This window comes from Rhinatrema bivittatum, chromosome 14 (assembly GCF_901001135.1).
Source record: "Rhinatrema bivittatum chromosome 14, aRhiBiv1.1, whole genome shotgun sequence".
In the NCBI taxonomy this organism is placed as follows: domain Eukaryota; kingdom Metazoa; phylum Chordata; class Amphibia; order Gymnophiona; family Rhinatrematidae; genus Rhinatrema; species Rhinatrema bivittatum.
In genome coordinates, this window is record NC_042628.1 from 19697278 (window position 1) to 19711866 (window position 14589).

A 14589-nucleotide genomic window follows, 5' to 3' on the forward strand; every position below is an offset into this window, starting at 1 on the left:
GTTTAGGTCACGGGGGAAGGGAGTAACACCCCCAAGATGACATCTTCAAATCTATGCAAGGTATTCCCAAGGGAACAAGCAAGCAGAGCAAGGGCGGCTACAAACCACGGCAGGAAGTCTCTGCCGCCCCCCCCCCCCTCACTGCTAGTTCTTTCCCTTTGTAAAATGCCCCCGATATGCCTAATTCTCCACAGGAGGTGAACAAATGACTCCGGAAATTCTGAGTCCTCTGAAAATAGTCCTAGTCCCCCCCCAGTTCTTTTTTTTTTTTTTTTTAAATAGGAAAGCAAGACTGTACATCTTGGAAAGGGAAGTTAAACCAATTTAGGTCAAAAGGCAAGTGATTTTTCAGCGAGGACAGCGGTATGCATGCTGGCAACTAAGCTACAGATATATCCTCAGAAAGGGGACTTGGCATCCTTGAAAACTTGCCTCATAACATTTGCCAGGCTCATTTTCCTGTAATTCCAGTCTGGGTGTCTGGTGGGCTAACTCAGTACTTCCCCAAAATCTGCCCTGGTGACTCCACAAGTCAGGTGGGTTTGCAGAATTCCTCTCGAAGAACGCGCGCGAGATCAGTCGGCGTGCACCAGGTCTCCAAACGCACGCAAGCCGATCTTACGCACCACTCACCATGGGTATCCCTGAACGCCTGACCAGTTCCAGGGTCACCAGGTCAGATTTGGGCAGCCCCGCCCCAAACGATGCTGTGAATCTTCTACTGGCGGGCGGCCTTCTGTACGTATCTGTTTACTCGAATTAAACGCACAGCAAAACTCAGGGGTTATTTACTAGCCTGAAGGAACGTCTCTGCCCGGGGAAACCACAGCTTTGGAAGCCGCGGGGTATTTTCCCCGGCAGAAAAACTGCCCAAAGGAGATTAAATCAATGTGGCGCAGTGGCGGCTCCCCCCCTTTACCCAGAGTGCCATCTTCCTAGAAGGGCCATCACACCCCTTCCCCCCAACGCATGAAAGAATCCCCTGTGGGTCTTGGGAAACTCCCGGCCACCCCGCCTTGCCATCTCTAAAGGTGACCCTCAAGCGAATAAAGATAAAAATGTAGACACTGCAGGGCAATGACCCACTGCCCCTTTCAAATAAATGCCCCTCCCTGGATCCAAATACGCACACCCCTGGGCATACCTGGTGGTTTACAGGGGCCGGGAATGCTTCCTAGGTCACTTGCTCTCGTCAAAATTGCTCCAGCCAGCCATCATACTAGGTATCCCCCTATAACTTGAGGGGGCATGCCCAGTATGACAGCCGGTCAGCGCTGTAGTGACAAGAGCGAATGGCCACCCTCCCTGGAGCCTAGGGGAACTCTGAGCCCCACTAGACCACCAGATCTGCCCAGATGGGATGGGCTAGGGTGCGTGTCTCTATACAGCAGCATTTATTTAAAAAAGGGGAGGGGTTGAGTGGGGGGGGGGGGCATTGCCACACAACTTGTGAATTTAAATTTTTACCTTTAATCACTTGAGGGCTGCTTCTAGAGATGGTGGGGGGGGGGGGGGGGGTCTCACACTCAGCATGTGAAAAGCTAGCCTGGAGGTCTTTTCAAGCCATTCGGCTCTTTAAGCCCCAGCCCATGCTAGCATCCCGATGCTCCCAGGGAAAGTAATGCAGCTTGCAGTTTTTGAGGGAAGCCACATTTTAGTAGCATAAAATTACCTAATAATGAGCTGCTTTGCACGCATTTGCAAAAGCACATGCATGCAAAACAGCTCATTACTATACCCGTGTTATTTCGGATGAAATAACATGCAATATTTTTAATGCTATGTGTTATTGCTATGTTAGGTGTTTATGGAGTGTTAAATAGCTTTTACTGTGTGGTAAATGCCTTACACGGCTTCGTTCAATACTAGATCCCTTAAGTTGGGAACTTTTCTACCATTTGCAAATACCCACCTTTCCTGATGGGCTGCCTGTTGAAGAATGCAAGAGGCGTTACAAGGAATTCGGTTTCCGCTACAAGTACCCAATGGTGCAGAATTTTAACAGTCCAGATTCCAGGCCTCAATGGCAAGTTCAGTGGTGGTTTGTAATGAGTATATTCTGCATTGGACTCAACCAAGATATCATAGGTAGCTGCAATAACATTGATGGGATCAGTCCAGATGACAGTCACAGTTACATTCGGGCCCTTGCCCCACTTCTGCATGCCAATGGGCTCATCCATTGGCCCAATCAGTCCGCCAAAGTTCCGAAAGATTCTTTCCTTAGGATCCCAGTCGGTCCCAATCTGCAACAAAAGAAGTTAAAATTCTATGGAAATTTCTGTATACAGTTAGGCATATTTTGCATATCACTTTACAGATCAAAGGAGATGGGTATCCTATTAGGCAAAGACCACCATTTTTACTGTGAGCGTCTACAGAATTGTGTCTTTAAACAAACTGGACAATCTAAAATCCTAAACTAAATTAGCTAAGTTTAGAAATAAACATAGTAACAGAATAATGACAGCGGATAAACATCAAATGGTCCATCCAGTCTGCCCAGCAATTTGCTTGTGGTAGTAACTGCCGCTCCGTGCAAATTACCCACATGCCTTCTGTTACATATAGACAGGAAGCGAACGGGTGTCATGGCAGGATCTGTGGAAAGGTTGATTCGTTCTATATTTTTGTGTTTTTACACCACTCCCAAGTCAGCCTCATAGCTACTAAAAAAAGGTATTTTACTCCAAACCATGTTCCCGCCTCCTCACACTGCTGTGCTGCTTATCTGTGGACAGCGGGATATATGGTCCTCACATATGGAGGATATCACCGATGGAGCTGGGTATCGGTGCTGTGTTACAAGCTCTTCAAAGCTTTCTGAAAGCGCTATACTATGCACATATGGGAGTTCAAGCTGCAGTGAGGCTTGAGGGAACCTCTCCCAGTTCGATATTTAGCTAAAAATGGAAGTCAACTCCATGGGGGACGGGTTTTCTTTTTTTTTTGGGGGGGGGGGGGGGGGCTACCTATCCCTGCTGTCCACTGAGGCGGCCTATCACAGATAAGCAACTCTGCTTTCTTCAAGCACAAGCAGGATGCTATGTCCACACATCTCAAAATCCCTAGCTACAAGCTGCCTTAAAAATAAACAAGGGGCAACATGCCAATGGAAAACAATTGTTTTATTGGCAAATGACCATTTAACATGTGTGTGTGTGTGTATATATATATATATATATATATATATATATATATATATATGTAAGTCTGCAAATGTCTGAGTACTACGTTCACACATTCTTGCTCCAGTGAGTAAGCAAGCTGCAGAATTCTGCCCTATCTGCAAAGATCTTAATGTATTATTTGGTAGACCAATTAATATTGCATTGCAATAGTCTATTCCAAATGAGACCAAGGTTTGAAGAACAGTATGAAAGACTTGTGGAGCCAATAAAGATTTTAAGTTTCTTAACATCTGAAGTTTGAAAAACAAGAATTCTTCATCAGGTTGCTTTTCTGTTCTATGATTGGAGTTTCGTCTACCCCCATCCCCATCTATGGTCTTTTCAACCAGCAATGGTCCTTTCTCCAGGGTCTTCTTTAGTGAACACTGAGCTGAAGTATTTGTTTAATATTTCTGCCTTTTCTTCGCCTATCTCCACACATTGCTCCTTGTCACCTTTCAATTTCACTATGCCACTTCTGGCCTCCCTTCTTTCTGTAATGCCCCCTTGACCATTTACCTCGCGGGGGGGGGGGGGGGGCGTTTCTGGGTCTGGGACTGACCTGGCGGAGTCCCCATTAGGGCGGACTCAGTCGGATCCTCATGTTCTTGGCGCCTGGTGCCTCCACCTGACGTAGAAGGTGTTAGTGGGTGGGATTTCCCTCCCTTCACCCCAGGAAAACAAATGGGATGGTGAACAAGGCTGGCAGTATGTACAAATATATACAGGTTTATTAGATTATATAAGTATATACATTTCTACACGACTATGTACACCACTAATAGAATGTCAAACCGCATACTTTTCTATGCATGGTTAATAATCTCAGGCCATGCAACTGTATATATTTTTACAAGGTAGCAAGAACATATAATAATTGGCAATTTGGAGTTTTTTTGGCACCCACACAATACCAACATATAGAATAGAAGGGACCTTTGGAGTTCCCGCTTAATCAAGTGTTATTATTCTCCCCTTTTACCTAAGTCTCACCCATGTGGAAAGATGCAACTGTGCTGGTGGGCCGTGTTGGCCTGGGGGGGGGGGGGGGTGTCCATTGTATCTAAACCACTGCCATCTCCTTGATGCAGCTTCCGCTCCAATGAAAGGTCTGTGCCAATGCTGGGGTCCACGCCTTCCTGGGGACCTGACTGCCTTCCGGACTGTCTCTACGGTCCACACCCTCCAGGGGACCACTCAGTCTACCACTGGGGTCCCCTTGCTCCTGGGGGACATCTCCACCTCTGGATATGCTGCTGTCCTTCAGTTCTTCTCCCTTGGTAGGAGAGCATTTCTTGGCTTGGGTTTACAGCTCCAGTAGGCACATGGCTTGTTTAGCATTCAGAAATTCAGGCCTGCCACAGTCTTAGCTCTTAGTGATTTTAGCTCCACTAAGCTCACAGGCAGTCATTCACTGTTACCCAGCCTGGATGGGTCACCTTCTCTCAGCCAAAAGGCCAAGACCCAGGCAGGACCATGGGAAGAGAATGCCTGCACATCTTTCCATCCTGCCTGTCTATTTTTCCTGTTGTCTGAGAACTGGGTACCCAAGGGTCTGACTCCCCTTGTTAGTCACGATGAGAATCTGTTTGCTTCCAAGGACTGTTTTTTAGTACATTTTTCTCACAAATCCCTCTCATTCAGAATTCTCCAATGTAGGATTTTTCCAATCATAGTTCTGTATGATTTAAAGTGATATTTCACTGCAAGTTACCAACAGTAGTCCAGGGGGCTGTGATATGCAAATTCCCCTACCTGAGTCTCTGTCTCATCTATTCAATAGTAATTTAAGCATGTTCACAGTAAAGGGGGGGGGGGGGGGTGTCTGGCAACCTTTTCAATCTCACTCTGGGTCTCCTGGGCTGGCAGCTCATGTTACATAGCTGCATTGTCCTCTTTTTTTCTCTGCTGCAGTTCACTTAAATGGTAGCATGCTTTTTAACCTCTATCACCCTTGAGAGGTGGATTTCATTTCTCTGATATAACTGAAAAATGTTTTGTCACCATGCGTTCTCTTTGGCAATCCTTTCTTTGCTAGACCTTTTGCTTTCCTTATTTCTTTCTTTGTCTCTCTCAGTTTTAACAGATATTCATCCCTGTGTTCCTTTTTTTTTGGAATTCTTTATACGTCTTGAACACTGTTCTTTTTACCTTAATTTTTTCAGCCACCTCTTGAGAACCAGATCCGTTTCTTTTTCCTTTTATTCTTGTTTACTTTTCTAATGTACAGATTTGTTGCCTTTGTAATAGCTCCTTTTAATTTGGCCCACTGCTGTTCCACCTCACCTATTTTTCTCCCAGTCTTCCAGTATGTCCTCCAGGTACATTCCCACTTTGGCAAAGTCTGTATTTGTGAAATTCAAAACTCTGGTCTTTGTACGATTTCTCTCTGTCCTATTTGTGATATTGAACAATACCATCTGATGATCACTGGTGCTTAAGTGAGCCCCTACCCGAACACTAGAGACATTATTCCTATTAGTGAGCACTAAATTGAGTATCACATCCTCTCTTGTGGGTTCCATTACTATTTGTTAGAGCAGAGCCCCTTGAAGGTTATCCACTCTCTCTACTTCTTGTAGATTCTGCAGAAAGGATACTCCAATCCACATCTGGCAAATTAAAATCTCCAATGATCAACACTTCTTCCTTCTTTCCCACCTTTTGGATATCTCTCATTAGATCTCTGTTCAGTTTTTCTGTTTGAGTTGGTGACCTGTAGATTACACCAGTAAAAAAGGAAGCACCATTTTCTTTTTTGGAGGGTCCTTAATGCTTCTTCTCTACTCCATGTCCCTTGCAACTGAACTGGAGGTGTGACATGTACTATTGTTGACATAAGGCCCGACATTTATTCATTCATCTATTCAAATGCTTATATACTGCCTCCCGATCTTTTGGAAAGTTGCCCATGGTGGTATTCAAGCTTAAACTAATAAATATGTCCCATGCTTGGGTTTGCTGTCTTTTTTTTTTTTTTTTTACATTTTTTATTCCTTTTACCATGGACACTAAGTTGGTTATCTTTTCTTGTGGAAGGAAGGCTTTTGCTAGAGTCATATTTATCAAAGCAACTATGAACTCCATCTGAGATGGCAGCTTAGTTGGGGGTTTTGGATAGCTTATAATAAACCCCCAAACAGATGATTCTGTCCGTTGATGTTTTCGGTCAACCAGTCATCCAGATGGGGGAATGTATGCACTCCCAGTATGTGAAGTTGCACAGCCACCAGTGCTAAGCATTTCAAAAATACAGTGACAAACGGCTGAAAGGCAGAAGATAATATCCTCCTTCCTGCAGCGGAATGGGCTTGACTGCCTTGGTCTCTCTAAGAGGGAAGCAAGCTCCTTTAGTAGCAGTTTCTGATCCAATCCAGGGGAGTTCCAAATGATGTAATCTGTTTTTGTTCCAAATTATACCAAGAACTCTGCTGTCCATACAAACAGGGCTAATGGTTTACATAAAATCCTAGCCTTCTAACCCCAGGTAGGTTTCTCCAGAATGGATACTGAAATACTGGCTATGTTTTCCTGGATGCAGTCAAAACCCACCCCAAGGGTTGACCAAGATGCTGACTGACTTAGGAGTCCTCTGCTGTCTCGGCCTTTACTTTCTTTTTTTTTTTTTTTTTTTGGGGGGGGGGGGGAGGGGGGTCAAAGGTCATAGAAGTTATGTGACAAGGTCATTCAGTGAATGGTCGTGGCATTCAAACCTGACCCTTTGAGACAGGGATACCCCACCTGTTCTACTGACCCCCCCGCAGCCAGTCGGGTTTTTCAGGAGGCCCACAATGAATACATATGAGAAAAGTCTACACTTACTGGGTCTCTAATGCATAAACATTTCTCACATACGTAATTCCCTGTGAACCTCCTGAGAGCTTTGCCTTCAGCGCTCGGCGTTGCAGATCAGGTTCTGAGATTCTGCGATGGAACGATATCTCTAAGAAGACAAATGTCATTTAGAAGCTGCTGTTGATCTTTTCTACACAGACGCCGGCTGCAGTTTCTCTCTCTTTTTTTCTTCTTACTAGCCGGCAGTAATTTATAACGACAGCTTGTACTGAGAAACTGCAACAGTTACCCACAAGTGACAGAGCTCCCCCTCTGCAAATTAACTGTGGTGTATGCTCCCCTTGCCGATATAGAAGCCAATTTCAGCGCGACTCTAGCTATCCCATTACAGCGCGCAACTTGATTTCCGTTTCTTATCAGCAGAGCAGCTGGTGCACAAGATGCTGTAAATATTTAATCGGCCTGTTCACGCTCTCAGCCGCCTTTCATGTTTCACGGCTCTTAGAACGGATCTTTAATGCATCATCTCCACCCTGGGTAATATTAGTTTGTGTAAGCAATCAACCCCTCCTCCCCCCCCCCCCCCTGCAAAATTACCAAATAGGAAAAGAAAAAAAAAAGTCTCCGTAAACAAATTGTTAACAGAAAATGATGCATCTTATGAGGGGAAAAATTATTACATAAACCAGTCTGGGTAAAACAGGGCTGCGATTGCCAATTTGTTTCTGTGTTCGGTATAAATTGGATCATTAAGACTCAACAATGCAGCCTTTCTGCCTGTCACCCATTTGCTTTTGTCTTTTGCAAAAAATTTAATTTTGGCTGTAATGACTGAAGGGATGACTGCAGGAAAGATGAACCTAAGTGCCTTAGCCCTACAGGGAGGACTGTTAATTTTTTTTTTTTTAATGAACCGTACTGCGCATTGTATCAGTGCCGCCTTTATGATGAGATCATATCAGGGCAGGTCTGCACGAGGTTAACATAGGGCTAATAAAAGGATGTGTTGCCTATTTTGCTTATTACAAATGCCTTTTTAAAAAAATGTTTCCTGGGTACATCTTTGTTAATTCCGCCCCCTTCTCGCTACACTCAAATGCTTCCAAATTCTAGGTCTGCCTCATACCTAGCCTTGGCCCTTTCCGCAAACCTGAACCCATACATCTGATTTGGACCAGGCAGTTCCCCGCCATAAAGAAATGGGATAAAACCAGGACCGGCTCAGATTATTTCAGCTCTGGATTTGTAGTTTCATTGTCTGTAGGAATAAGCAATCATGGATGCAATGGGGAGAGAATTCAGGCTTAACTTAGTCCAACTCGTGCGTCATGGAGCTATGGTCAACCTATTTATAAGAACATAAGAACATAAGAAAATGCCATACTGGGTCAGACCAAGGGTCCATCAAGCCCAGCATCCTGTTTCCAACAGTGGCCAATCCAGGCCACAAGAACCTGGCCACAAGAACCTTTAAGAACCTAGGTATCTTAAATCCCTTTCCTCAAAAAGGGAAGTACGTATCTGACGTATTAACTAACACAGGGGAAAACTGGTAAGTTGGGTATTTAAAGATCTGAGTATTTTTAACTGAGCTGTCCTAGCATGTTCTGAAAGAAGCACACAGAGGTAGATCTTATTACTACCTTAAAAAAACAAAACAAAAAAAAAAATTGTGTAACAGCATAATCCACTCTTCACCTCTGGTAAGCAGGTTTCACGCTATACAACAGAGGGGTCTATTTATATTTACTAACCTGGTGATGTGCCTTAATACATGTTATCATGGGCCATGTTCACCAAGAACATGAGATAGTGTGCATTAATGCGCAGTACAGGTTAGTAAATAGACACCACACTCTGCCTTACAGACCCAATAGATAATGAAGTTCCAGTTTTATTCTACGGAATTTCTCTCAGTATGTACAGAATAGAAGAGATTAAACTGGGGATATTTTAAGACTCCCATGGCATAGCACTGAGTCACTCTAGCATTTACTGATAACTGATCAGGTGTGACTAAGATAACAAGCCATAGACTATGGGGCAGATTTTCAAAGGCTACGCGCGTAACCCGAGAAAATCTGCCCCTGTGCGCGCCGATCCTATTTTGCATAGGCTCGGCGGCGCGCACAAGCCCCGGGACACGCGTATGTCCTGGGGGCTTGCAAAAAGGGGCGGCCCGGGGTGGGGTCGAGTGCTTCGGCACATCGGCCTGTGCCACGGCATGGCGCACTGGCAGCTGGCCAGCGCGCGCAAGTTACGCCTGAGGCAGGTGTAACTTTTTCAATGAAGGTGGGGGGGATTTAGTTAGGGCTGGGCCGGAGAAAACGTTCCCTCCAAAGCCGACCTTGGAGGGATCGGGGAAGACATCAGGGCTCCCCTCGGGCTCGGCGCACACATGGTGCACGTGTGCACCCCCTTGCGCGTGCCGAGCCTGGATTTCATAACCTGCGCGTGGCAGTGCGTGCATGTTATAAAATCGGGCGTAGCATGAACAAATCTACGCCCACGCATACATTTTAAAATCTGGCCCTTAACATTTAGCAGTATAAAAAATATAGAATAATAAAATTAAATGTGCTTAATTAAGCTCAAAGTAAGAGCTGGAATGGCTCAACTACCCAAAGGGAATATTAAAATACTCCCAGGCATTAGGCTATGTACATTTTTCAACTACCAAGCAAGTCAGAAAGATTTAAAAGAGAAGTTTCACCAAGTCAAGCAGTAAACAGGTAGGCAAAGGCAACAATGCTGTGCAATTAGCAGTGGTAACATGGAATAGACTTAGTTTTTGGGTACTTGCCAGGTTCTTATGGCCTGGATTGGCCACTGTTGGAAACAGGATGCTGGGCTTGATGGACCCTTGGTCTGACCCAGTATGGCATTTTATGTTCTTAATTGAACTAAAAAATGTTTTGACTAAGATTTAATGCAACACTAAGATATAGCTAATCATACAACCCAGCTAACATGGGGGCCATTTTGTTTACTGGCGATGTCAACAATGACCCAAATAAACTCTCACTTTAGTACAAATCCACGGAAAGAGCGCCTTTGTTACATGTCGTTCCAATCTGCTACTTCTGTTAAATTGTAAGCATGACTAAAGGAGGGATGGAAAAATATTTTGGAAACTTAATATGCCAGCCAAAAATGTTTTAGGAGCCAGGGACATTTTTTCTTTAATGCAAAAAGCCCCAAATCGGTTTTTTCTCTCTTGCTTTTAATGTTGTCATCTTTTGAGTATTTTTGCACTTATTTTGCTAGTTTTTCTCTATCCCACCTTTTCTAGGTTTCAGTACTGGAGGCTTGAGGAGGAGTTGGGACGGGTGGGAAGGGCAAGACCTATAAGCACAGACTGACGTGGTCCCCACGCGCACTGATGATACCGTCGAAGGAGTGAAACTTCTGAGGGGGCATGAGGTGGGGGTGGCATTAGTACTGACAGTGCCGGGGGGGGGTGGCATTAGCTGTGGGGCCGGTGCAAGGGGATTAAGCACCCCAGGCACCTTCTGCCTTTTGCTGTGCCCCCTCCCGGTTGCGCCCCGACTCCTACCCTCTTCACGAGCGATGGCAGCGGCAAAGAGGAGCGGAGATTCGAATCCCCACTCTTCTTTGCCGCAATGGTCGCGCACTAGGCCCAAGGCCTAGCTCGCGCCTAGTGCTTCCGCTGGCCCTGATTAGCTGAAATCTTTCACAGACTCTGGGAATGCCTCCACACTCATGCAGATAAAAGTACATGCATTGTGGCAAAACACGCCTACAATGTGGGCAATTTTCAAAAAGCTCTCTTACCTGGGTAAATAAACTGCCCTCTAAAAATTCAAAAGCCTGACGGCATCTAGTCAGCAGGTAAACTTTTGTAGGTGCCTTCTCTAGGGAGGGAATGCCATAGGGACAGAATAAAACAAAAGCCCATGCCTCATTTCTAGAAAATTTAACCTCTTCCCCATCAAGGAGAACCTGCAGGAGAGATTTATGGGCCGATCTTGATGTAAGTGAACAGGTGACCTTGGAGGCAGAGCGAGCCCTACCCAGTTAATGCTTTAAACTGTTCAAGGTATGTTGGCCATGGCCATAATGGCTGGGCGAGGTACTTGACCAACTTCTTTTATTGGTTTTTTCAAAAGTATATACATCTTTGTATCACCAGGCTTTCTCTCTTTTAATCAAACTTCTCATTTGCCAATTTGTCAAAAAAAAAAAAAAAAGATACTCTAAGCAAGGTACAACAAAGTAACACAGAGCAAGCAATAAATCATCAACAGATAAGCAATAAAATAAAAAATAAAGATAAGATAAAATCCTCACAATAAATCACCAGCCTTTGACGCTCTAGAATTTACAGGGCTCTCTAACAAATTGACATTATGGACGCTTAGCTGGGTTAATCATCAAAACAAAGTTGGTCTGAATAAGAGTTATGTATGCTAGCGAATGGCACCTAAACGAGAGTAAACAGTAAAATCCCAGTTTTGCAGATCTCAAGTTTGCACAGACGTCGAGCTTCTTTAATGCCGCATTTCAGCCAACCTGACTGAAAGCTCAGGACATGAGAAACAGTAAGAACAAGGAGGTCCGTGTTTAAAACAGTTTGCCGGGCTAAGTTCCAGATTTAACCAGCTAAACCCTGGGTTATAAAATTTTGTCCATTTCACCTCCCCTGACTTATCCATCTAAATAGCTAGCTTCCTAACTATTTAGCTGGATAAGTCAGGGCAGTCCAGGGGGGGCAGGGGTGGATGTTCTGGGGCAGATCTAATCTATCCGGTTAAGTTAGTGAATAATTTTAGGACTGCCCTAGAGCAGTCTTAAAATGGGCCAGATAAAGCTAGAAACAACGCAGCAGAAAAAGACTCTATAGCCTATCTAGTCTGCACGGTTTATCTGGCTAACTTTTAGATAGCAGGGTATATTCAGTGGCACATCTGCACCACTGAATAGCTAGTATGAATTAGCCAGATTTGTTTATCCAGCTAACATACAGGCCGATACAGTACAGTACTGAATCGGCCTGTTAGCTGGATATTGCCCCCAGGGTGATGTGTACAAGTCTGGCAAAGAATTCTTTGAGATGACTATTGCACAGCAATTGAAGCCATTCTAGTTCTTACTTTTCAGTTTAGCATCATTTTCATCTCAAGAGATATATCCAGGAGCTTATTTCTGCAGGTGATGGCTTATTTTATTTTAAGTGCAAAGTAAAAACCGGAACAGATCAAACTGCTATGGAATGGGAGTCAAACTTGATCCTTGAACCCATTCTTTTTTTTTTTCCCCCCAAGGCGTCAAGAATGAGTACCAGCACTACAAGAAGAGAGACAGCAATTTTATAAAATCTAGATTACTGCTTTATGCCATTTTGAAAGCGTTGTGCCTTAAAAACCAGGAGCTCTTCAAAATTTAATGAAAACAAGTGCTGAATATATTTTGGTGCATGCATTGCTGCATGAAATAGGTGAATAGGTTGCTTACCTCTGAGAACTGCAATCTTCCAAAATCACTGGGTGGGCTCGCAATCTTAAACACCTTCTTTGGCATCACCCAAGTCTCCAGCGTCTCCAGCTTACTAACAGCTAAATTGGTGGCATGATGCTTGATTAGAAATCCCTGGAAATGATCGGCAAGAAAGTAAAGATGGACGGAGACCGGGTGGCCCATGGGATAGTACCTACGAAAAACAAAAGTAAGATCGGTTTATCGCAAAATGCACCTTAGGTAGGGTATGATTTTCAGAAAGTGGGGAGGGCAACTTTCAAAGGGATTTCCATGAGTAGAAAGGCATTTTGCCCATATAAGCAGATGCCCGTCAATGGCCCACCCTGTACACGGGTAAAAGTACAACCTGGGACCTTTTACCCATCTAGTAGAGGAGGTGCTCCCAGGATGGGGATTAGATCAGGGGAAGGAAGCTACCTGCTGAGTTTGAAATTTTGGTCGGGAAAAGTATCCACAGAAAAAAATAGCCAGTGCAAATCCCAGTGGGCATTTTGCCCTGGGGCAGTTTTCAGAGTAAGAGCGTGCATAGGCTCTTATTTTGAAAATAGGTGCAAAAGTCACAGGTAAAAAAAAAAAAACATGGACATTGCAGTACTGCAGGCGGTTTGAAAACGGCCTCCAATATGCTCGTTTTACTGATTCGCATAATTATGGCCCTTGCTGTTCTATAGTAACATGAATGGTCAGCTTTGGAGATGGGCAGGGAAATTTTGAAGCTGCCTGCCCTGCTTTCAAGGCTTTGCCACCCGCAGGCCTTCCAAGCAGATTTTCAAAGGGAAGCTCCCCATGGAGCTTCAAAATGCGGACAACTTTTCTACCCACGTAATTTGCACCGGTCTTAAAGCAGGAGAACAGCACGCTCGGTAAAGTACCTGCAGGGATTTCAAAATGAAATCTTGGTGTATATTTTTCCCTTCTCTGACCTAACCCTACCCTCTTTTAGCCACACTAAGGCAGGGGAAATATTCACACCGTGCTTTTATGTGTAATAAACCTGCATTCCCTAGTGTAAAATCTTTTTACTATTACCCCTTGCAGCCACCCACTTTTTAAGCCCCTAAGTTTAGAAGACTAGTGAAATCAGAAGCCTAAATGTAGGGACTCAGCCTTAGTAAATTTTCAAAAGTGCCAAATTAAGAGCCCAACTACACAAAAGTTAGGCAAGCAAATTCTTTGAAAACTGGCCTTCTAGTTCCACTAGGAGCCTAAACTTGGGAGACTACAAAGTGGGTGGCTAATGGGGATGTATTTAGGGAAGGGAAACTAAGTGCTTAGCACTGATTCTCAGCATTAGTTACCTAAATTATATTTCTAAAACTAGGAATTGCAGACAGATTTTTGAAAATTGACCTCATAGGCACTCGTCTAATCAATTTCATAAAACTAAAGCGCTTTTGCATCTCGATCTGACGTGTTATTTTAAATGCAAGATCAATAAAAAGCAGTGGTTCTTAAGGCCAGTTCTCTACAAACCTAAACAGGTCTACTTACTTCTCAGGATATCTACAATGAACATGTTTGAGATGTGTGCCCACATTTGTCCTGCAAAGCTCATTAATTTGCATTTTTTCATTACCATTAAAACCAGATCTGTTTAGGGAGGCCATAAGGACCAGATGTTTGAACCACTGATCAACAGGCCATTCATGTTGCTAAGAAAATGTCATACTGCAACACAAGGATTATGTGCATCCATCTGTCTTTTGCAATAAAAATCATCATTCCATTACTACCAAGATTTACCCAATTGATCATTTCCAACCCAGCCAGCCTTTGGAATGCGCCATTCTGATGCTGTGGGATAAGAAGGCATTGCATAGAATGAGGACACTAAACCATAGGAAGCAAAAACGCCAGCGAAACATTCAAAGTCTGTGAACGAAGCCTTGATAAAATAGCTTGCGCGAGTCCAGTTCCCAGCGACACTGAATCAATTACAGTGAGCCTGAAGGACCAGATGCCGGACAGTGCAGCATTATATGAAGCCAGTAATTGGAAAGCTGAAAATTTCTAGAACATGTGAAGTAAACACCGCAAGCTAGAATACAAACAAGGTGGATGCTGATGGCATCTCAGGCAAAGCAAACCAAGCACTGCAGCCAATATAAACAATCCAACGGAATAT

At 44.1% G+C, this 14589-nt stretch overlaps 1 protein-coding gene across 1 annotated transcript in view; it reads right to left on the reverse strand.

The window, feature by feature from the left end:
* The window catches only part of XYLT1 (xylosyltransferase 1), a 325567-nt gene that overhangs the window by 18173 nt on the left and 292805 nt on the right, over positions 1-14589 (reverse strand). Inside the window, exons 10-11 of the mRNA XM_029577070.1 lie at positions 12441-12636; positions 1913-2246 (exon numbers count right to left, since the gene is read on the reverse strand). Of these exons, the coding sequence (XP_029432930.1) occupies positions 1913-2246; positions 12441-12636 (530 nt within the window). The remainder of the gene's footprint in view (positions 1-1912; positions 2247-12440; positions 12637-14589) is intronic.